Source organism: Pseudopipra pipra, chromosome 17, assembly GCF_036250125.1.
Source record: "Pseudopipra pipra isolate bDixPip1 chromosome 17, bDixPip1.hap1, whole genome shotgun sequence".
Classification (NCBI taxonomy): Eukaryota; Metazoa; Chordata; class Aves; order Passeriformes; family Pipridae; genus Pseudopipra; species Pseudopipra pipra.
In genome coordinates, this window is record NC_087565.1 from 250,298 (window position 1) to 272,721 (window position 22,424).

Sequence of the window (22,424 nt, forward strand, 5' to 3'; positions counted from 1 at the left end):
CTTAAAAGCCCTTGATTTAAAATGTGAAAACATTATTTTTCTAACCCATATAGGTAAGTTATTTTAAGAAATATTGAGCAGTTTCCCCTCCAATCAGAATTACATGCAGGTAATACTGAGTTTTAGTAACAGGAACAACCTGCTTTTGACCTGGTAGCATCTGCTAATTGTGAAATGTGCTACCTGTTCAGCTCTAGGCTCAAACATTATTCAAGAAAATCCACTGAAACTTGGTCTATAGAGCCATCCATGATCCTTGCAGGTGGTTCATGTTCTGTTCCTTATCTCCTAGCTGCATATAGCTGCAGCCAATGGTTATCTGCATGCAGCTGAAGTCCTTCTTGACCAGGGGGCGAGCCTGGACGTTAAGGACTGGGACGGCTGGGAACCTCTTCACGCTGCTGCTTTCTGGGGACAGGTAATGATTTTGCTGCAAGCCTCATGTATGAGGGTGACATTTCTTTCTGCCTGGGCAAATTGTGTAGTACTCTGCAAATGGAAGAAATCTGTGCTGGGGCTGGGCTCTCTGGACAGCATCAGTCCTTTGGGTTCCAAAAAGAACTGGTTGCTGAGAAAGTTCAGACAGAGTATGTCTGTCCGTGCAGGTGAATAGTAGGAACATTGTTTAAGATCACACACATACCAGAATAATTTCATGCAAGTTGAGCACACATGCCATTGCTTCTGATCTTATTCCAACTTTTCAGCTTTGGGAAGGAAAGCCTAAATTGCCTAAAATAGCTCTGTCAACTTGACTTTCTCTCTTTCCATTCTTTAGATGCAGATGGCTGAGTTACTTGTGTCCCATGGGGCTAGTTTGAGTGCCAGAACATCTTTGGATGAGATGCCAATAGGTGAGTTTACTAAGCTTAAAAAAAGAAATGCCTAAGAAATGGCTGGAGTCTTCACATGGTGCCTTCAGAAGCATTAACGTAATTTCTTGAATGTCTTTAGAATCAAAGTTTCAGTTACTGTAACTGGGACTGGAGTTTTGAAGCTCCTGCTTTACTGCTTCTCGAAGTGTTTCTTCCTGCACATAGAAACAAGGAAGAAGGCATTTCTCAAGCACCAAGTCTTTCTCCTGTGTGTTTCCACTAGTGTTATCCCTCTGAACCTGTGCTTGGGAGTCTCCCTGCTGAATACAACTGTAAGACATGGGTGTCTTAACTAGGAAGGCACAGTTAGTAACATGGTGTCAATGGTACCACATGGGAACTGTCTCATTAAGGGCTTGGTCTGTGTGTGCCATAGATCTGTGTGAAGAGGAGGAATTCAAAGTATTGCTGCTGGAGTTGAAACACAAACACGATGTGATCATGAAGTCTCAGATGAGGCATAAATCCTCCCTGAGCCGAAGGACCTCCAGCACGGGCAGCCGGGGGTGAGTTGTGCTCTTCCTGCAGGTCACCCAGTGTGCGTTGGCTTGGCCACCCGGGGGTGGTTGCAGAGCACCCTGTGGTGGGTGTGCAGGACCCCATCTGTCCTTTCTGAACAAACTCTGAGAGGCAGGAGCTGACTTTGGTTGCTCAAAGCAGAGCTCCCTTGAAATGTAGCTGTTTTACTAGAAAGACAGGCTATTTCTTGGGGGGGAAATGGCTTTGCACTGTTGTGGTTTAATAACTGCTCTGAGCAGAGGACCAAGCGGTGAGAATTTACTCTATTAAACCACTGGGACTGGTGTTGGACAGTCAGTGCTTCAAGTGGATTAACTTGAGCTTCTCAATAATAAAATGGCATGGCCAAGATACTGTGCCCAGATACAATTTGCACAGGTCTTTATAAAACATTTACTAGACACCAAAGCAGTCCAGCAGACCACAAAACTCCCTAAACAGCCTGTGGGCCATTCCTCTATATTTTTACTCTACTGGTTGCAGAGTAGATTGTTCATTGAGCTGTATGAGCTTTAATGCAGATCTGCAGTGCTACTTTAAAACTCCTTAAAATTCCCCCCACCTTTAATATCCACACTAGTGCCTTTGCTTTGTGTGGGTGCCAGGAAGCTAAATCCATGTTCCATTCCAGAGGGAGAGGCTGTGAAGTGTGAGGCGGAGGTGAGAGGGATTATGGAGTAAGGGGAATTGTCATGTCCTGCTCACAGCTTTGATGCCCTTTGTCCCTGTCCCACAGGAAGGTGGTGAGGAGGGCCAGTCTTTCGGACCGAACAAACCTTTACAGGAAGGAGTGTGAGAAAGAGGCCATCGTTTGGCAGCAGCTGGGGGCAGCAGAAGAAGGAAGAAACTCGGGTTTCATTGGAGAAATTGGGGAGACTCGGTCTGACCAGGAGAACACAGACCCTGTAAGGAATCTCTTCTCTATTATGGGAGTCACTGAGGGGGGCTGGTAGTGCAGGTTCAGTAGCAGTGGGTGCCCTGGGGTTGAAGGTGGCTAAAAAATTTGTAGACCTCATCCATCAGATGTAAGCAAAAGACCTAATTCTCATTTGGCGTAAACTGGGATAACCCTCTCTAGTGGAAAGACTGTTTTGGATTTACAGCTGCATAAATAGTTTTGTGATAAGGTCCTGGTGAACCAGAGATTCTGAAAAGACGGTGTGTGCATTTCTCTTTACAGCTAAAAGTGGTAATCACAAAAGAATTGTAAAGTTGCTTTGCAGTTACTTGTTTTCAATTCAGTTACTATCATATTATATTAATATGCTTATCTATTGGTTATTTCTTTTGTGAGTGCTTCTGACTTAATGTTCCATGTACCTGGTTAGGGCTCACAGCATTATAGGGTCCTGTTAGTGGGTGAATTCAGTGTTTGTGCTGCAGTACCTGTCTGGTCGAAAGGCTGAATGGGAGTAGGCTTAGGAAGTTGTCACAGGGATAAACCCTGCTATGGGGGACAGTGGAAGATGCTCTTCTTTCATGTCTTCTTGTTCCAGAACTCAGTGCTGGAGAACTCCTCCCTCCTTCCAGAGTTAGCAAACAAAAGCACCCAGTGTGACTCTGAGATCCCACTCCAGAATGGACTCATGGCATCTGCCAGCCCTTACCAGTACACCTTTTCCAACGGGGACGTTTGGAGCATGCACGCTGAGCCCAGCAGTAACCCTGGCCACGTGCTGCCCTACGGCAGCCCTGGGCTCCCCGACACCCAGCAGTTCTGGGGCACCTACAAGGAGCACAACCACCAAACGCTCTCAGAACTGAAGAGGCAGCGGGCTGCAGCCAAACTCCTCCAGCACCCTTTCCTCAGCACCCACTTCAGCAGTGGCATGGCAGGAGTTGCTGAGAATGTGGGTGAGGCCAAGTCACACTTAATCGAATCCAGGACTTCTCCCTACAGCTCAAATGGGACCTCAGTGTATTACACAGTGTCCAGTGGCGATCCGCCCCTCTTGAAATTCAAAGCTCCCATGGAGGAAATGGAAGAGAAGGTGCACGGGTGCTGCAGAATTTCCTAGTCTTGTCTGTGTCTCGCCCCAGAGAAAACAAGATGTGAGTGGGCTGGTTGGATCTATCTCAGCTGCCAGATTGTTTGCTTTCCAAAGGGAGAATTTAGTTATGGACATCCTGACTGTGGCAGCCTCATTCATCCTGAATTGTACTTTACCCTGCCAATTACTTACATTGCAGCTGAATGAGTAATGCAGGTGGAGCAAGGCTTTTAGGAGAGGAAGGGATGCACATCAATATGATGTAAAAAGAGTCTCCCTCATCTTGCTCCCAGGGGGAAAAGGTATCATGCACTGCCTCCCTATCCTTGGGAAGTCATGAGATGCCTTGGAACAAAGAAAGGATCTGGATTAAAATCTTTGCATCTGAGCCTCTTGCTGCAAGTCACCAAGGGGCTGGAAGGTGACAGTTCAGACCTGCATTTTCACCCTTGGGTGATGCACATACCTTGGAGGGGAGGTCAACCCCCTCATGGGGTTTGCAAGAGTGGACAGAGCTGTTTTCCATTCAGCTGGATCCAGCACTTCCTGGGCCTGAGCAACAAGGAAGTGTAGATGCTGTGCTGAGGAAGTTTGCAAGGTATTATCTCCTTGCAGTGACAGCTCACCATCAAGAACTGTGCACTGGCTGGGTCCTGTTCTGCTTGTATCAGCTCGTCAATGCAGGCTGCCTTCAGGTTTGAAGCAGAACTTTTCCTGGAACAGGCTTCACTCATGAGGCTTTAAAACTGATGTTGCAATAAGGGGCCCTGGCAATAGAATTTTACTGCAATAAAATACTGGCAAAGGTCTATACTGGGATAAGTAATTTAAAAAACCCTTATTTGTACTATTTAGACTCTTTGATTTGTTAAAACTGAAAAGACTTTTGTTGATCTCACTTTCCTATTGATTCTGTTTGTTTACTCTATATGCTCAACACAGATACTAGGGGCAGTATGCTTTGCAATCTGATTTTTTTCTGGATTTCCAGAACCACAGGGCTCGGGGGGGGTGAGGAGGAAAGGCTTGTCAACACTAATCTAGAAACGCCATGAAAGCATTTCTAATCCCATAGGTATGATGACACTTGCATTAACCTGCAGTCTTTGGCTCGTAAATAACTGTTAAACCATTGCTATGGTAGTTCAATGTTGCAGCAGGACAGGAGACTTTTTTTGTCTGTTTTCCAGCTCCCATACTGAAACCACTTCCACCAGCAGTGGTTAGCAGCTGTCAGCAGAAGGTTTAAATGCCTCTGTGTTTGAAGGAGTTGCCTTGCACCATGCAGTGCTTAGCAAAGCCTCTCTGCTGTGGAGCCGCTGGCACACCACACTGTTTTGGTGCAGTCCATGTGAGCTCTGAGAGACCACCTGAGAAACACTAGCATGGGCTTCTCAGCAAGTTCAGGCTTTGTGTACCGGGGGAGGTGAGAGGAGAGTGCCCCATGGGACACAGCTCCGAGGAACTGGCCACAGTTCAGTTGTATCTACAGCAGTAACTGTAAATCTTCAACCTCTTTTCTACACAGAGGGGCTGTTGCACTTGTAACTCTTTGCCTGCATAAATATTTGTCTTCTTGGGCAGCTTAAATTCCAGACTCTGAGGATATAAACCTGTTTGGGTCTCTGTAGGCTGTCAGTGGATTCAATCCAGCTCGTGTACTTGTACTTCAGCCAAGCAACAGCAAATGCGGCTTCCACCCATCTTCTTTTTATCTGGCAGCTGTAAGACATCAATATTACCCTTCACATGTACATTCCCTCTGTGGGAATCCTCACAGCCTTAACTTTTTTCTAGGCTATAAAGTGTTGACTTAGGCTGCCAGTGACTGTTAAGTGCTACCCTCTGCTCCCATCAAATCTAGCCCATTGCTGGGGCTGGATATATTACAATACAGGGCTCTGGGCTTCTCAAGGCAGCAGCGGTGGCTGTGTGTCACCACCACAGCCACACTGGGCAGGAGACACTTCAGGACCTGTGAGGTCATTACCAGACTGACAGTTTACTCTTCCTTTCCTTACCAATCTTAGGAGCAAATAAGAATATGGCAGCAGCTGACCCAATTAATTTAAAACTTCTGTTAAAGGCAGGGTTTGAAGCATTCAGAGAAGATGGGCTTCCTCCATTGTTGAAATACATATGCTAAATATGAGACTAGAAAATACTTCTTGTACTTGACTTTAAGGGATTTTTAAAGTCATTCTCTAGTAGAAAGAGGATGATTTGGTAACTGGAGAGACTTTACTGCATCTGTGCATGCTTAACAGTGGGTTGTCTGGTTACCCTGAGTAAATTCTTCTGTGATAACACCAAGTGTGGCCTGGCTATTATGGAACATAGGGGAGATCTTTCAGGTGCCTCTCTTCTCCCACAGTGGTGAGGTTTGTCTCTCCACATCCATCCTAATGAGATTTTTGAATTCACTGTAACAGATTTTGGTGCCGCTCTCCTCTGGATTGTAAGTGGTGCAAACTTTGGGCCCAGAATTGCCTTCCCTCCCAGCGAAGGAGGAGTTGGGCCCTTGTCCTTCTCAGAGCAATTCTGTGCTATCAACTGTGTTGAATCCTATCTAACTCCAAGGAAATGAAAAGGTGATTATGAAATGCAATAGTATGAAGTAGTTTAAGGCTTGCTTTCACTGATAGTTGCTAAAGCATTAAAACTGTGGGAAACCAGTTCATTTTAGACTAACAGCTTTTTTTGTTTCCATTGGTATTTCACTCTAGGAATAAGGCCTTTTACTGTAAAATTTAGCAATGTTACAACAACAGCGGGGTTTTGATATCTATGTGTTTTAAAGGGCAGTAACCCAAAGGTTGTAATTGTTCAGACTGTGCAAAGATTTCAGAACATGAATGTATTGATGGGTCTATTGCAAGCAGAACTCCACAAGAATAACCCTTTTGCTCACCACATCTTCCTGTGTGCTGAAGTCATACTGTTTCTAACAAACAAACTGGTTGCTGAGAGCAGCTTTACATTCCACGTTGAAAGACATTTTTTATATGGAAAAAAAGGTGTCTTTCAAAATAATGTCTCTGTCAGCCAAGAAAGTCACAGCACTGAAATATTACATAAGGGCTTAAGTTCCATTGCTGGGATCTGTTTGACATCAGACCTGGATTTGTGATGCGATTTCAGCCCACTTAGTCTCACTTCTTTGGTGCTCCTGAATCTTAAAACTTTCCCACTTTTGGGAAGAACTGACTGTAGCTGATGTGATTCTGTGCCATCTTGCAGGTGTGGTTGAAGAACCATGTGAATGAGGAACTCCTGGTAGGGAAGGAGGAAGAGCATGTCAGGGCAACAGTGATAATGACTTGGTGTAATACACAGTGGAGGCAATGAATTCTGGAGTTTATTGAGCAGAGTCTTATTTCGTGGGATTGAAATCACTTACAAGCTCCCAAATGCATTACAATTTCTGTATAGTGCCCTTTTGCTTCAGTCTTGGAGCTCTGATTACCCAAACCTTCTCTGCTGAAACTAGATCAGCAATTCCATAGAAAAGGGACTATCAAACCAGGAAAGCAATAGCACTGATCTCCAGTGAGCCATGGACAAACTGCTGGAAGGTGTTCTCCCTACACCTGGGTATTTCTGTGCCTTATCGTGCTTGCTAAAGGTAACCCATCTCTGGAAGGTTTGTGGTGACTATATAGTGTTGTTCTTTAACTTTAGACTGTTTGCAAGGGGATAAAAGTTCACAGCATGCCAGATTTTGACATTATTATTTGCTCTTTCAGTTTCTCTCATGATCACCACTTCTCTCTTCCTAAATACACTAAAGGAAATGACAGGGTCTTCTTTCTATTTTAACAAATCATGTTGACTACTTTGTATTAGTTGTCTACGAGCAGAATCCAGAACACACTCGTAGCAGCAAGGTCTCACCTCTTATTACAGAATACAGCTAATATTTACTTCTTTTGTTCTGTTTTGCCTGTGACTGTACAACAGAACATTGTCCCTGGTTGTTCTTCACCCTTATTCTACTGTTTTCATGTTGGCCAAACTGCTAATGGACTTCTCATTTCCCTCACACAATTCAAGTACCACTGGGCTCTCCAGGCAACATCTGCCATGGCACAAGTACAACCTAGAATATTTTGCTTTATTTCAGCTGTGGAAGCTGTGGTAGAGGAGACTCTGCTCAAGATACCTGTTCCCAAAGCTACACCAATGCAATGATCTCCACCTGCAGCTGAAGGGGGGATAGGGGTTTTAAAACAGTGCAGATGCAGCCTTAGTATTGCCACTGCTGTCTTCAGCCTTCAGATTGCAGTGTAAGAGTGGATGCAGGAATGTGGATAACCCTGGTACAGCTTGGCAGGGCTGCTGTGTGTACAGGACATTAACAGATGATGACAAGCCTTCTGCAATAACTCATAATTCTGTCGATCAGTAGTAAACGATGTACAAATAAAACTTGATGAAATGTATTTTATGTGAAAAAAAAAGTAAGAACTGTATATTGTATTAGCAGCTTTGTGTATAAAATGGCATTTTGGCAATCAGAGTCTAATATATTTAAACTTTTTTAAAAAAAGGATATTTGATATTTATGGAATTGACTTTATTGCTACTGTAAGTATGAAGATGGTTTAACATATTGAAGCAATGCATAAAATCTTAAACTTTATGTAAAACTCATGCCAAAAGGGTATGTCTGACAGTATTAGCACCTGACTCAGTGTCTTTAATAGAGAGATGGAATTTTTTAATTTAAAAATTATATTAAATTTCTTTTAATAATACAAAAATGCCACTGAGGTGTTTTTAATCGGTTGATGTTTTGGGACTCTGCTAAATGTCTCTGCCTTTCTCTCAGCTGTCAGTACAGCCAGAGGATGTTTTGGAAGAGTAAATCTGGGCAGTGGGTGAGTGTAACTTTTTGTTTCAGCGAGTGCGGGTCTCAAGAAGCGTTTGGACAACGCTCTCAGCCACACGGTGGGATTCTTGGGGGTGTCCTGTGCAGGGACGGGAATTGGACATTGCTGATGCTTGTGGGTCTCTTCTACCTCAGAATATTCTGTGAAATAGCGGTAAATCGTGCTGGGGACAAGCGGGAGGGCCAAAGCTGTGCCTGCCTTTCCTGGACTGGGACATGCCCGGGGCATTAGGTCCAGCATTTGTTAAAGTGCATCATTAAGAGGGTCCTTCTCAGGGGGGTTGATTCGCGCGAAGGCGAAAGCTCCCCGGAGGGACGGCAGGGCTGTCCCCCAGCAGGGGAAGTCCCGCGGCTGCGCTTCCCGACCCCAGCGCGGCGGGTCCAGCCCCGCTCCCGCCGCATTCCCAGCCGGGCGGAGGCGGTGCCGTCGCTGCCCGGAGCCAACCGCGGCGCGGGGCGGGCGGGACGCGCCAGTGGCGGCGGCGCTGTTTGGATTCAAACGCGCTATAAAGGAGCGGCGGGCGGAGCGGGGCCGCTCCGGCCATGGCCAACTCGTCGCAGTGGCTGGAGGAGGGCGCGGGGCGCTGGCCGCCGCCGGCCGGGCCGTACAGCGAGGCGCAGCGCCTGGCGCTGGAGGAGCTGGTGGCGGGCGGCCCCGAGGCGCTGCGGGCTTTCCTGCGGCGGGAGCGGCTGCCCCCGTTCCTGTCGGAGCCCGAGGTGCAGGACATCGCGCGGGCCGCGCTGCCGCCCGCCGCGGGCCCGGAGCCGGCGGCACAGTCCTCGCCCGGCGCCTCGCTCGACGCCTCCTCGCTCACCTACTTCCCCGAGCGCTCGGACCTGGAGCCGCCGGCGCTGGAGCTGGGCTGGCCGGGCTTCGCCAGCGGCGCCTTCCGCGGGCTGACGCGGGTGGAGGCGCATTTCCAGCCCGGCTACGGGGACAGCGGCAGCATCTACGGCTGCAAGGAGGCGGTGCGGCGGCAGATCCGCTCCGCGCGGCAGGTGAGTGCCCGGCGCCGGGAAGCGTCTCCTTCCCGGGACACCGAGCAAGGCCGGGCGGCTTTGGAACCGCCCCTGTCGAGCAGAGAATGCCTCGTGAAAAGGACAAGCTCGAAAATATCCGAGGAGCGGCACTCTGTATGGTGCACCTCCGAACTGCCCCTTTCCCGGTTACATCGCTCCGGAGGGGATGGGCCAAGAGCTCCCCGTTCCCCAGTGCCGCGCGGCTGCCATGGGCAAACACCCGCTGTATCCAGCCGATCCCGCACTCGCTCGGAGCGGAAGGTTTCCTGTTCCAGGTTCATCACTGATGGGCTCTGCCAGACAGATTCACTCACAGAAATCTCTCACTGTCCCCCAAAGGGTATGACAGAAAAAGCTTCCCTTATAAAAGAAGGTTATCTACAGAGATAACACTATGATTATATTTCTTTAGCTCATTAATTGTCCCCAAGTGATGTGCTGACCTGCCCTTAGCAGGACTTTCCTCCTACAGAAGTGGATGCTTTTGTTCTGATGCAGAGTGTGGCTTAAAAAACATGGGGCATTGTCACTTCTGTTTTCTGTAACTCATTACACCCCCTGAGTTTCTAGCTTCCAACTCATCCCCAGGAGGGAACCACACTTCCCCTTAGCAGCCATTCAATTGGCTTAGCTAAAATTTAAATGTGTAGCTTCCTCTTTGGGTGGCCAGATGAAGCAACCCCTGTCTGTGCGTGACGTGCTCGCACACGCACACCCTCAATCAGCAACTGAGCTTATTCCCTGGTCCCTGCCGAGGACAGAGGCTTAGAGGGTGTGTAAGGATGACATGACCGATGGGCTCATTGCCAGAAACGGTCACAGAGAAAGCTTTGTTCTCAAACGATCCTTATGAGGTAGATGAGACCAGCCTAATGGTACTGAGACTCGAATAAACTCCATATTTGTTTTTCTAAAAAGCCATACTTGTTTGTAATATCGTTGTTTACAGCATCCTGCGAAGCACCTTCCTTTGCACTGAGCTGAGAGCCAGGCAAGCTGCTCCTGCCCCAGCTGTGTATGTGCCTGATCCAGGGAGCGTTTTTGTGGACGTGAGAGAAATTTTTGACACCCTAAAATTTACTGAATATCAGATGCTGTGTGATACTGCTCAATCATCTTGGAGTTCTTCAAGTTAATGCGAAGAATGGGGAAACTACAGATGCTGTGTAGTTCCTTCCCAGCTCACTCAAATGCAGCTAGCTAAGTGACTGAAGGGGACACAGCTGCTGTCTTGCCTTTGCTATCCTGAATGGATGAGAAAAGGGGTTTCTCTTTCCTCTAAACATTTTCAGTAAAACTATTTCTTTCTCAGCTGCTAATGCTGGGATTAGAACTCAAATGTGCTGTGAATTCAATAGTCACATGAAGGCATCAGTGTTCCCAAGGGTTTAGTGTGAATTGTTTTGCTTTCAGGGGTTGCTTTCTTACCTGTCTGGTCTTGTCAAAAGCATCTTTTTTTTTTTTTTAAATCTATTTTTCTTTAGTGCTTAGACAAGTGATTGTGTGGAGAGAAGCACGGGAGACAGGCAAGAGGCACAAGCATAAAGTAACTTTATCTAGAAATACCCATGTGCATGTGTGTGTTACACCTAAGAACTCAACCAAATGGAGCCAATCCCTTAGGGAGCAGGAGGACAGAGGTGGGAATGCAAAGCTTAGCCTGTTCCTGTGGGAAATGTTTCCTTGAGTACAGGCAATGCCACACACAGAGCAGCTGTGTTTCGTGCATATACACCTTGGGTGTGTTGCAGCAGTGCATGGATTCATCATCTCTCTGATAAGGGCAGGTGCCAGGTGCCTGCAGAGGTTGTATAATTATTGTCCTTGATACTGGTCTAATAGAAGGAGAATAGAAAAGTCAGTCATGAAGCTAAATCCTTTGTGTCCTTACCTAGATGTAGTTTTGAAGGGTGAGAATTCTAGCACCAAAACAGTGTATGATATGGCTCTGAATTAGCTGGAGAAATTCTTCATAAATGTAATCCTCCGGTTTTAGGATTTGCCTTCTTTAAAGAACTGTTGGGTGGAAGGATTTCTGTATGATGGAATCTCAGTAAGAGTCTACAGACTAGTAAGAGTCTGGAAATCAGTCAGGGTTTGTGAGACGTTCAGCTGTGACAGTGAGGAGGCCATTTGAGCTAATTCTCCTGTAGCTGTTTGAAACACTGGGGGAACAAGTGTGGAAATGGCTTGTCTGAATTCCTCATTCTAATGTGATAGTTTTCCCAGTGTAACCAAAGGGCCAGATTACAAGGAACTGTGTAAGAAAGGAGGATGTTAAAATGTACAAAAGCTGTCATGAGGAAAATCCTCTTCAGGCTTATCTTTCGCATTCTGGGACACACTGAATTTACACAAACATCATGGGAATATAGGATTCTTTTATAACTTGCCAAGGGCAGAGAAATGCGCATGTCACCCTGGTGACAGCAGCAGGAGAAAATGGCTGGGGGAGGCAGTGACCTGACCTTGTGTAAAATAAATCCCTTGACTAAGTGTTGTCACTCTTCTCACAGGTGATTGCTCTCGTGATGGATTCCTTCACAGATATTGATATCTTCAGTGACCTGCAGGATGCTTGTAACAACCACAAAGTCCCCGTCTATATCCTCCTCGACCAGGAATTTCTACCCCACTTCTTGGAAATGTGCAACAATTTGGGAGTTTGTCCTGAGCAGGAAAGTGTAAGTACTGAAGGTGGGGGGACGTGGTTTGTTTTTATTTTTTTGTGGTACAGTTTATGCATATTAAAGAAACCCTTCTACAAAGCATCAGACTTCCTTGAGAGGCTAAAACACCTTGTCTGTTTGATAACTAAAAGGGGATTTTCTGAACTGTTCCATTTCAGCTCCTGAAAATGAAGGCTCAATATTGCATGTTTTCAGTACAGCCTCTAATGCCATGTGTGAAACTGCTCACAAACTCAGCAAAAACCATGCAGAAAAGGCAGATCTGTCACCCTGTTCTGCCTGTATGTAGGAGTTACTGCTATGTCATGCACCAGCCTAGTGAGCTGGGTGGAGTGTGTGGACTGTGATCCCTATCCTGAGGATGCAACAATTTTCAAGCATTTAATTTTGCAATATTTATAGAGTCTTAGTCTTTGGCTCAAGGAACTGCTTGCTAAGGAAAACAGAAACATGGGAAACTCAAGGGTGGTATAGCTCTGGTATGATCTGATCTCTTTCCTAATACCTAGTTGCTGTCTTTTAGAAATGTTTGGATGATGTGCCAGGTGATTTACCTAGTTGCTCTGAATATAGGCTGACATGGCTGTGTTATGGCTTGGCTTGGACAGGTTTATGTTCCCTCCATAAGTGAGAGTTTCTCCGGACAGGGAAGCACTCCAAGCTTCCTGGGTAGTAATTAACTGGAACTGGCTGTTCTCTCTACAGACTCTGCTAATCTAACAAATTTAGCACTGTGTAGCTGATAGCACTCACATACAGACTGTATAAGAAATTTAATTCCTATTTTCCATAATGTGCATAGAATTTTAGGTAGAATTGCTAATCAAACATTTTTGGAAGTTAACTTAAATCTGATGTTACTTTTTCCTTTCTTTTCTGAACCAGCTGATGAGAGTTCGAACTCTCACAGGAAACATTTACTACCTGAGGTCAGGTGCCAAAATTGTTGGGAAAGCCAAGGAGAAGTTCATGTTAATTGATGGCATTAGAGTGACAACAGGCTCATACAGGCAAGTATTGGGATCTGCTGGTGCACAATGAAGCTGTAGAAAGGGGGATCTGCTACAGGAATGATTTATTAACTTTGCTGTTTGCCTGGTGTTAATGAGGGCATGTGGACTAGCTGAATCTAACTGGGACTGAGACTAAGGTGAAAACACCTTTGGAAAACTGATTTACACAACTTGTTCTTAACAAAGCACTTGGCTAAATAGAGTTCTTCCTGAAGAAGGAGTGAATAGTCTATCGACTTTGTACCTTCCTTACATGCAGCATTTCAAAGCTGAGTCTTGCTTTCTGTAACTGTATGTGTTGAAATGAACTGTGAATCTTGGTTTGTTTTCAACAGTTTCACATGGTCTGATGGGAAGCTGAACAGCAGTAACTTGCTGGTGTTGTCAGGCCAAGTGGTTGAACACTTTGACCTGCAATTCAGGATTCTTTATGCCCAGTCGCTGCCCATCAGCCCTAAGGGTCCATCCAGCTGCAGGAACAGTGGGATGTTTGATCACCTGGTGACCAGACCAGAGTCCTCTAAAAAGTATACTGTGGAAGGCAACCTGAGAGCAGAATTTGCCAGACTGTCTAGCACTCCAAAGAAATTGTTGGAAGAACTAGATCAGGCTGAAGATAGCCGTGGAGGAAAACCTTGTAATCTGGGGCATTCTTGCCTCTGTGAAGAGGAGTCATTCAGCAATCAGGTGACCATGGCGGAACGGAAAAGCTCATCGACTCAAACTGACCCATGGGACAAGACAGCTGCTGTGAACTCCCGTAATGCTGCCACACAGACCAGTGCTGCCATGGCAGAAACTGGCACTCAGGCTTCTGTCACTGCGAGAGCAACGGGCACTCAGACGTCAGTTTTGCTGAAAACTGCAGTGACACAGACAAAGGAAGAGGAAGGCACAGAAACACCCCTACTTCATAGAAAGTTGTCAAAAGAAGAATATTCTCTGACTGGAAATGCTGTATCAAACTCTAGTCTGCGATCACTGTCTTCATCATCGTCCCAGTGCTCTCTTGGAAGCTCGACAGGCTCACTGTCTTCTCTCCGGTCCTTTGAATATTCTAGCAGTCACAGGGCACAATATTTCCAAAAACTGCATAAAGAGAGACAATTCCACTACTCCACAATCAGGTCGAAGCTGAGCCACATGGTGGATATCCTCTCCCGGAGGAGCCGTGTGCCTGAGAGCTACATGACCCAGTACACCGGCAGATGCAACCTAAAGCAGAGGCGGGACATGAGTGCCAGCCTGCGCAGCCTCCGGGACGTCTCGCTCTTCTCCCTGAATAAATGATTGCTGCGCTGGCCAGAGAGCACACAAGCTCCACTCTCAAGTTGCAGTCACTTTGCACCTGCTGATTCTTCCACTTCCGTCCAGCAGTTTTACTTTTTTTAATACGCGCGTACGTCACTCCCCAGCACTTTGTTTCATACTGTGCAATGTAAGTGATAAAAAAGAGGTATTGTACGGTAACTACTTACATGTTCATCTTGTATGCATTAGCAGTGAAGATCATTTTAATTCCAGATGCTTAGCCTGAAAAATAAACTTGTTACTGCTTTCTAGGATTGCTAATGCTCTGGCTTTAATTTATGTGAACTTGGAAAATCTTGAGTCAGACTGGCTTGCTCAGAGTGGCTTTGGAGATTTAGCTTACATCAAGGTACACTCAAATTTTTTTTTCTTCTTAATATTGGCTTTTATTTCTACTTTATATTTGGCACAAAGGGAAACAACTTTTATAAAGAGCTATAAAGCTAATTTTATTCCAAGTCTGACTTCCACTTACTCTTCCACTAAAGTTGTGAAGGGTCTATTGGAGCAGTTCCATGTTCTTATCTTCAACTATACCCTTTTTTCATTGTTGAAACAGAGTGAGCTAAATAGCTCTTTGGTTTGATCATCCTCTTGTGCTTTTGTGTAGATACATATATATTCATGCATATTTATACACATCGTCAGACTAGCATCCTTTTAAAATCAAAACCAGACTAGGAAGTAGCAGGTTAGCGCTCTACTCTGTACCCATTTTAGATACAGTACTGATGTAATTGTTTCCAGTATTTGGAACTAAAAGCTAGTGATATTGGACCTGTAGGACTTTTAATGGGAATGTATGGCTGAAGTGTTGGGTTTTTATGCTTGTGAGTGGGAGATGAAGTACTATCTGGAGCTCAGTGTCTTACTGCAGCCTATCTGTTGTACTTCTCTTATGGGATGACTTCAAAGAACTTTGTGTCTTGTGCAACTTGTTACATAGAATTAAGCTTTAATAATTAATTACACTTTTAGTCTTAGCACTGTAAAATGAAATTCTAATTCTGGCTTGGTCTAGAAATGTCTGAACCATCTTACATCTGTTAGGAAACCTGTAAAGGGCTTCCTTCTTTGTAGTGAACTTGGAGGCAAGACAATCATCAAGGGCATGTGACAAAGCCCCTGTTCAAAAGTAAACTGACAAATGCACTACAAAATATTATGGGTTATGTTGGGTAATATTATTGTAAAAGTAACTGTAAGAATGAAAAAAATAAACATTTTTCTCTTTTTAACTGTCCTGTCTGAAATACTCTGTTTCCTCCTCTGTTTATCCTTTATCCACTACTAACTTGGTTTGGGGAGATGAAGTGCCGCTCCAGTTTTTGAAAATACTTTCAATATTGAATGGGCCTTAGGTTTAGCTGTTTTGAAGAGACATCATCTGAATATTTGTTCACAGTTTTCTGTGCATGTCTGTGCTTGCTGGATCACTTACTGAGCAGAGTGTGTCAAATCTCCCTGAGATCTAACCTGTACTGTTATTCTTTAGACCTGCACCCCTGTACTTCAGTGACCAACCACACTGAACTCTGCCCACTCAATTCAGAGTCTGTGTATTTTCTTATTTAGGGCCACGTGTGTCCAGCAGATGGCACATTTCAGCTGTTGGCTTGAAAATCCTGTTAACAGCAATGAATGAGTGAATAAACAGAAAAGTACCCATAACTCAGAAAGGCTGCAAGTGTAGAGAGCAACACTGTTCTACTAACTTTGGTATTTCTGTCTGAAGTCTCTATAGACAAAGTGGCTTAGGTACTTTTATTGCTTGGAATTCAAAGCAGCCACTCCTTCCCTAAAGCTAGAGGGCAGATGTACAAAGATGTGCAGGTGGGAAAAAAATCTGTCTGCACTTGTTTGAAACAGTAAGATACTTTATTGCACGATCCTTGCATCTGCAACACTGGGAGCAAAACAAGTTGCAGAGAGGGAGCCAAAATACATCTTCAAAGCCAATATCGAGTTGTATTTTCAAGAGCTCATGTTCTGCAGTACTTGAACGTATGTGCAATCAGCTTGTTTGTTCCATGTGCTTTTTAACTTTATTGCACTGTGCGGCTGTTAAGGTAGTCTCACAGAAGCAAGAAACTGTTTACAAATAGACTCCTTTTTGCCGTGGGGTTTTCACCTGATCACTGCTGAGCTTTGTTTTCTGTTATTTGAGTCTAGGTACTTGCTGCTTTCCTTTTGGGACCATTTGCCCTCTCAAACCTTAAGAGCAGCCTTTTGATCTGGGCTGGGATGAGGGCTTCACTCACTCTCGCCGCTTAATGCCAAGTTTCCTCTTCTGCGGGTGCTTCCCTGGGCGGGGGAAAGGCTGTTGGCTCTGCCCCCCAGGGCTGTCCCGTGGGCGAAGGGCCGGGCTGGAGGCGTGGAGGGGCCTCTGGAGCGCTATAAAGGAGCGGCGGGCGGAGCGGGGCCGCTCCGGCCATGGCCAACTCGTCGCAGTGGCTGGAGGAGGGCGCGGGGCGCTGGCCGCCGCCGGCCGGGCCGTACAGCGAGGCGCAGCGCCTGGCGCTGGAGGAGCTGGTGGCGGGCGGCCCCGAGGCGCTGCGGGCTTTCCTGCGGCGGGAGCGGCTGCCCCCGTTCCTGTCGGAGCCCGAGGTGCAGGACATCGCGCGGGCCGCGCTGCCGCCCGCCGCGGGCCCGGAGCCGGCGGCACAGTCCTCGCCCGGCGCCTCGCTCGACGCCTCCTCGCTCACCTACTTCCCCGAGCGCTCGGACCTGGAGCCGCCGGCGCTGGAGCTGGGCTGGCCGGGCTTCGCCAGCGGCGCCTTCCGCGGGCTGACGCGGGTGGAGGCGCATTTCCAGCCCGGCTACGGGGACAGCGGCAGCATCTACGGCTGCAAGGAGGCGGTGCGGCGGCAGATCCGCTCCGCGCGGCAGGTGAGTGCCCGGCGCCGGGAAGCGTCTCCTTCCCGGGACACCGAGCAAGGCCGGGCGGCTTTGGAACCGCCCCTGTCGAGCAGAGAATGCCTCGTGAAAAGGACAAGCTCGAAAATATCCGAGGAGCGGCACTCTGTATGGTGCACCTCCGAACTGCCCCTTTCCCGGTTACATCGCTCCGGAGGGGATGGGCCAAGAGCTCCCCGTTCCCCAGTGCCACGCGGCTGCCATGAGCCACTTCGTCCTTCTCCCCTCCACTTGCTCTTAAATACGCTCCCGTTTTGACTTACTATGCTGTTTCCTTATTTCTTTATTTCTTTCCCTCCCTCTTTTGTATATATTCTTAAAATAGGTTCAGTATTTGCCAGATTTTTCCCCCCTATATTGATGAAAACGTAGTCCGGGTTCTCTGGGTACTGCTGAGCTCCCTCGGGTACTTGGCACCTGTGAGCGATACATCCCGAGCGTGCCCATTCCCAGCTCTCATAAGCAGCTGTTGCTTCCTTATCCTACGATGGATCCTGGGGTTCTCCCCGTGGGGAAGAGCAGGAGATGGCTCTCGAGGGAAGCTTTACTCAAGGAATTTGAGAGAATAATCCGATCTTGACTTGAAATATCATGAGAATAATAAGTTGAAAACAAACCTCACTTTATCTTAAATAGAGAGGTGAGATGTAAAGAGCAGTCAAATATTTTTTTTTAGTGCTTTTTTTTCATATTTGAAAAGTTTGAAACACTGGAAAACTTTAGTGTTGGAAATAAGCTCACCTTTTTCTTCTGGCAATGGTTTTGAGGAAAAGACATCTGTTGTCAGGAAAAAAACAACCTCTTGCCTAGGAATTAGAAACCAAATTTGTCTAACACAGAACTAAGAGAACTAGACTCCTGGTTTTGCCATATCTCGGGGTGAGGAAGAATATACCATATCACAGAAGACTGTACCATGTTCCATAACCACCAGGAAAAAAATGTGCATGCGGAAATAGTTAATTTGAAAGTCAAATTCCTCATGTGCCGTCTCCTTTGGGATGCTGTGGAAATAGCCTAATGGTTTCTTCTAAAACTTGTTGCAGATGATTGCCTTGGTTATGGATTCCTTCACAGATACTGATATCTTCAAAGACTTCATGGAAGCTTGTAGCCAGCGGCAAGTTAAAGTGTATATCCTGCTAGATCAGTCTTCATTTTCCCACTTTCTAAAAATGTGCAAGGATCTGGGAGTTGACCTTGAACAGGAAAAGGTAAGCCTTGTCATAATTATAGGGGTAGGGAGCTGTTCCTCTTACAAGTGTAGTCTGAGCTGTTGAAAGAAGAAACTATTATACTTGCTGCCACAACTTCAAATGGGGGTTATGTACCTCCACCTCACTCTTGGAAGATTTGACTATTCTTGCATAAGGCAGCAATTAATAGAAAATCTGAAACCTTTGTAAGTGGATGTTACAGCTGCTTTCCGAGCATAAATACTAGTTGAACATTCAAGGAAATGCAGGAGGAATGTCCAGTTCCTAAAGCATGACTAGAGTTGCTTGGGCTCACCGGGACTTGGAAGGCTGATGGAGAAGCAGGTTCTTGGGAGTGTGTAGAATTTGGATCCCTACAGGATTAGGTGAAAGGAGTTTTTACAGTCACATTCTGCACAGTCAGTTTGTGGGTTTGGCCTTTTATGTCACCTCTTTGCCTATTAAACAAGACAAAATTATCATTTGATTCCTAGAGAGTGACTCTTGTGCCAGTGCACAGCAACCCGTGCTAGTTCAAGGGAAATCAGGGATCATTATTGGGATGTTACTCCTTTAAACAGAACTTTGAAATCCACCTGATTCTTGCTGTATCTTTAACAGTTGATGAGAGTTAGAATTATCACTGGGAACACATACTGCACCAGGTCAGGAACCAAAATTATTGGAAAAGTCCGTGAAAAATTCATGTTAATTGATGGCATCAGAGTGACGACAGGCTCCTACAGGCAAGTGCCAGTTTCTTTCTGTTGTTTAGCATGATTTCCTTACATTGAAAGGAAAACCATCAATGCTGCAGAACTGCTTTCCTTATTGGATTTTATGTGTAACATTTATCCATAAAAGAGCCCACTGCTCATCAGCTGGATTATAAGAACAATGTAACTAATGTGATGAAAGTGAATTTTTAGTTAATACTTTGTTTACTGATTTTTTTGAGTTAACTCACAATTTTCTCATTTTTCCATTGCTAGTTTTACATGGACAGATGGGAAGCTGAACAGCAGTAACATTTTGATCCTGTCAGGCCCTGCAGTTGCACACTTTGACCTGGAATTTCGGATTCTCCATGCACGGTCAAAGCCTATCAACCTCAAAGAGTTATCCAGCTGCAAGAAGAACAAGGTGTTGGACCAGCTGGTCAGGATAACAGTGGCTTCCAGAGACATGACCAGGGAAAACTTCCTGAGAATGGATTTTTTGTATCTGAGAGCATTTGTGGGAAATCTGAAGAGGAAGCGAAGCGGGCTGCATGCCTCGAGGGAGGCAGTGTACGTGCCAAACAATGCCATGCACACCTCCCCTCCGCTGACTAAGAGGAATGGCTCTCTGGTTATGAGGCCACACTGGATCATAGAGAGATGAACTGCACATCTGTGCAGGGCGAGAAGCAGAACTTTAGGAACCACATCCAGCTGTCCCTGTCCAGCGCTGTCTTACAGTGTGTTTGTGAGAGCAGCTGAGAAACAAACTTCAAAGGGAGAGAAAGTGAAACTGGAATTGTGATTTTGTTTGAAGACAGACCAGTATAAAGCCGTTATTGTCTTCTAGTATTCTGTTAGCTTTTCATTTTTCATGTTTTGAGCTGATGGGTTGGCAGTGTTTTAGCTCAGTTGCTCAGCCCTTTTTCTTTTAAGGAATCTAGGCATCAAAAATCATATTGCCTAAAAGTCTTCCAAACATGAAAGCAGGATAAGTGACTCTGAAATCAGTCTAAGCTTAGTCTTGGTTGCATGAGCTCTCCACCATTTCATGACCCAGAACTGGAGTAACCCTAATCTAGAAACCAGTAGGTCAGTACCACACTACTAGTCCTCAAATGTTACATTTTCTTCACATGAAGCTGTGCTGGGAGGCAGAACGAGTTAATGTGTCAGGCAAACAAGGCTTTTGTAGTGACTGAATTTCAAGTGACCTTTGTATTATAATGTATTTGGATTGTTGGACATCATGCAATAAATGTGTGCAAGGGATAGTATTCCTAAGGACCTACTATGTTTGTAGTAGAGACAAATGAGACCAATCTCCTAGCATTACCAGGCATACTTTTTGGGTTCTTTATGGTTGCTGCTGCTGTCTGATCTTGTGGGAAAAGCTGAGTAGATCTGAAATCTCTGAAGCTGCTGCATCTTCTCAAAAGCTCTACTTCCACCAGAAATGCAATGATATGAAACTCAGCAATAGAATAATTTATTTTTAATGTTTCATGCAAGCTTGATTAGTATTATTTTTTTAAATCCGTCAATTTCTGGAGGAAAAAAAACTCCAACAAAACCAAACCCAAAAAACCAAAACAAAACCCCAACCCAAACAAAAAAAATCCAACTCAAATGAATAAACTCTCCTCCCAAACAGCTGTACATTGAGGCACTGGAATTCCAGCAGCCTGCCAGGGCAGAAACTCATTAGTCCAACCATGGCAGCTGTGGGCAAAGCCAAAGTTTATTATTTCTCAAGTTGTTCTTGAGGCTCTTCTACTGCAAAGCACTTGTGTATATGCTTGTGTGAGTCTTGTGGGTTCTGGGCTTCAAAGGGTAAGGTTCAAACTTAGCTGGGGAGTTTCATAAGTGTCTCTGCTAAACAGCAGTAGGATAACATTAAATTGGACATGTGGAGGTTACAAAAATGGTCTTTATAGACAATGCAGTAATGCATTGCTTGGATACAACTAATCTGGGCCCTTTTTCTTCTGCACTTACAATCATGGAAATGGAATAATTCTGACTCTCCTAATCTGTAAATATTCAATAGTTTATAGTTTCGTAGTCTTAACTTTCATGCAGATATAAAGAAATTTAAAATATGTATTTTTATTTTAAACTATATATTCCATAGACTCAAAACCTATACAATGTTGTACTCTATGCAAAATATTGTTTATACAGTTATATTTTCACAATAATTATCTGTATATATTTTCTCAAATATAACTTTTTTCCCTTTGTTAATTATCTCATTACTTTAATGAGCAGCTTTTTCCATGTGCTATTAGTAGGAGTTTTTCTCAACAGTTGCTGATATATTGGTGATACAAAATACTGTGGTAAAAGTTGTGTTCATTTTTAATAGAGTGGGCTTAATCTAAAACCTACATTGAAATATATAGCTAAAATTTTAAGAACATCTTTAATTAGAACTGAATAACCTCTCTTACAAGGGGTTACCTACAGACTTAGCATAATAAGGGACCATGGAGGTACAGCATTGTGAAGTGCAGTCTGTGTTACTCACCATAACTGCACTGTTAGCATGACAAGTTATTAATGAAGAGAATTATTAATAAGAATATGAAATGTGATTAGATTTTTTCCATAAGTGTAAATTTTTAACAGCATTACTAAACTTATTAGAACCTGTTTATTTGGGCTCCTTTTTTTAAAATTCCACAAACTTTAAGTCTACATCAGATTTGATTCAATAATAACTTTCATGACTGTATTTTGGTTAAACAGTCTGCAAGGAGCCTGTGGTAGGGCATAGCTGGATCTTTTAGCTATTACTGTGATTTTTTTCTTTCTAGTCCTTCAGCTGCCTGGTGTAAAGTGAAACAGCTGTGGTGCAAGTAGTGCAGGGGCATTTGTCATTGGAGAAGGGAAGTGATCAGCTTTACTTAATTAATGAGCAAGAACTTTTGGGAAGTGATCTTTCAATCCTGTTAAATCCTATGTGCTCCCCCACATAAGGGGAGAATGTCACAGAATGACAGAATGGTTTGCATTGGAAGGGACATTAAAGCTCATCTCATCCCACCCCTGCCATGGGCAGGGACACCTTCCACCAGCCCAGGTTGCTCCAAGCCCTGTCCAACCTGGCCTTGGACACTTCCAGGGATGGAGCAGCCACAGCTCCTCTGGGCAACCTGTGCCAGGGCCTCCCCACCCTCACAGGGAAGAATTTCTTCCTAATTTCTAGTCTAACCTTCTCTTTCAGTTTGAAGCCATTCCCCCTTGTCCTGTCACTCCAGGCTCTTATAAATAGCCTCTC

At 45.2% G+C, this 22,424-nt stretch overlaps 3 protein-coding genes across 3 annotated transcripts in view; all 3 read left to right on the forward strand.

Moving 5' to 3' along the window:
- The window catches only part of PPP1R16B (protein phosphatase 1 regulatory subunit 16B), a 56,579-nt gene extending 48,431 nt beyond the window's left edge, over nucleotides 1–8,148 (forward strand). Inside the window, exons 7-11 of the mRNA XM_064673595.1 lie at nucleotides 293–418; nucleotides 779–854; nucleotides 1,252–1,381; nucleotides 2,131–2,299; nucleotides 2,891–8,148. Coding sequence (XP_064529665.1) covers nucleotides 293–418; nucleotides 779–854; nucleotides 1,252–1,381; nucleotides 2,131–2,299; nucleotides 2,891–3,412 — 1,023 coding nt within the window. The 3' untranslated portion in view covers nucleotides 3,413–8,148. The remainder of the gene's footprint in view (nucleotides 1–292; nucleotides 419–778; nucleotides 855–1,251; nucleotides 1,382–2,130; nucleotides 2,300–2,890) is intronic.
- A 75-nt stretch (nucleotides 8,149–8,223) lies between these two features.
- Nucleotides 8,224–15,548, forward strand: LOC135423405 (protein FAM83D-B-like). Its single transcript, XM_064673597.1, has 4 exons — nucleotides 8,224–9,275; nucleotides 11,813–11,980; nucleotides 12,872–12,996; nucleotides 13,335–15,548. The coding sequence occupies exons 1-4, from the start codon at nucleotides 8,820–8,822 to the stop codon at nucleotides 14,287–14,289; spliced, it is 1,704 nt and encodes a 567-aa protein (XP_064529667.1). The 5' UTR covers nucleotides 8,224–8,819; the 3' UTR covers nucleotides 14,290–15,548.
- A 1,133-nt stretch (nucleotides 15,549–16,681) lies between these two features.
- Nucleotides 16,682–21,388, forward strand: LOC135423407 (protein FAM83D-B-like). The gene is made up of 4 exons (XM_064673600.1): nucleotides 16,682–17,199; nucleotides 18,273–18,440; nucleotides 19,044–19,168; nucleotides 19,415–21,388. The coding sequence occupies exons 1-4, from the start codon at nucleotides 16,744–16,746 to the stop codon at nucleotides 19,803–19,805; spliced, it is 1,140 nt and encodes a 379-aa protein (XP_064529670.1). The 5' UTR covers nucleotides 16,682–16,743; the 3' UTR covers nucleotides 19,806–21,388.
- The last annotated feature ends 1,036 nt before the right edge of the window (nucleotides 21,389–22,424 follow it).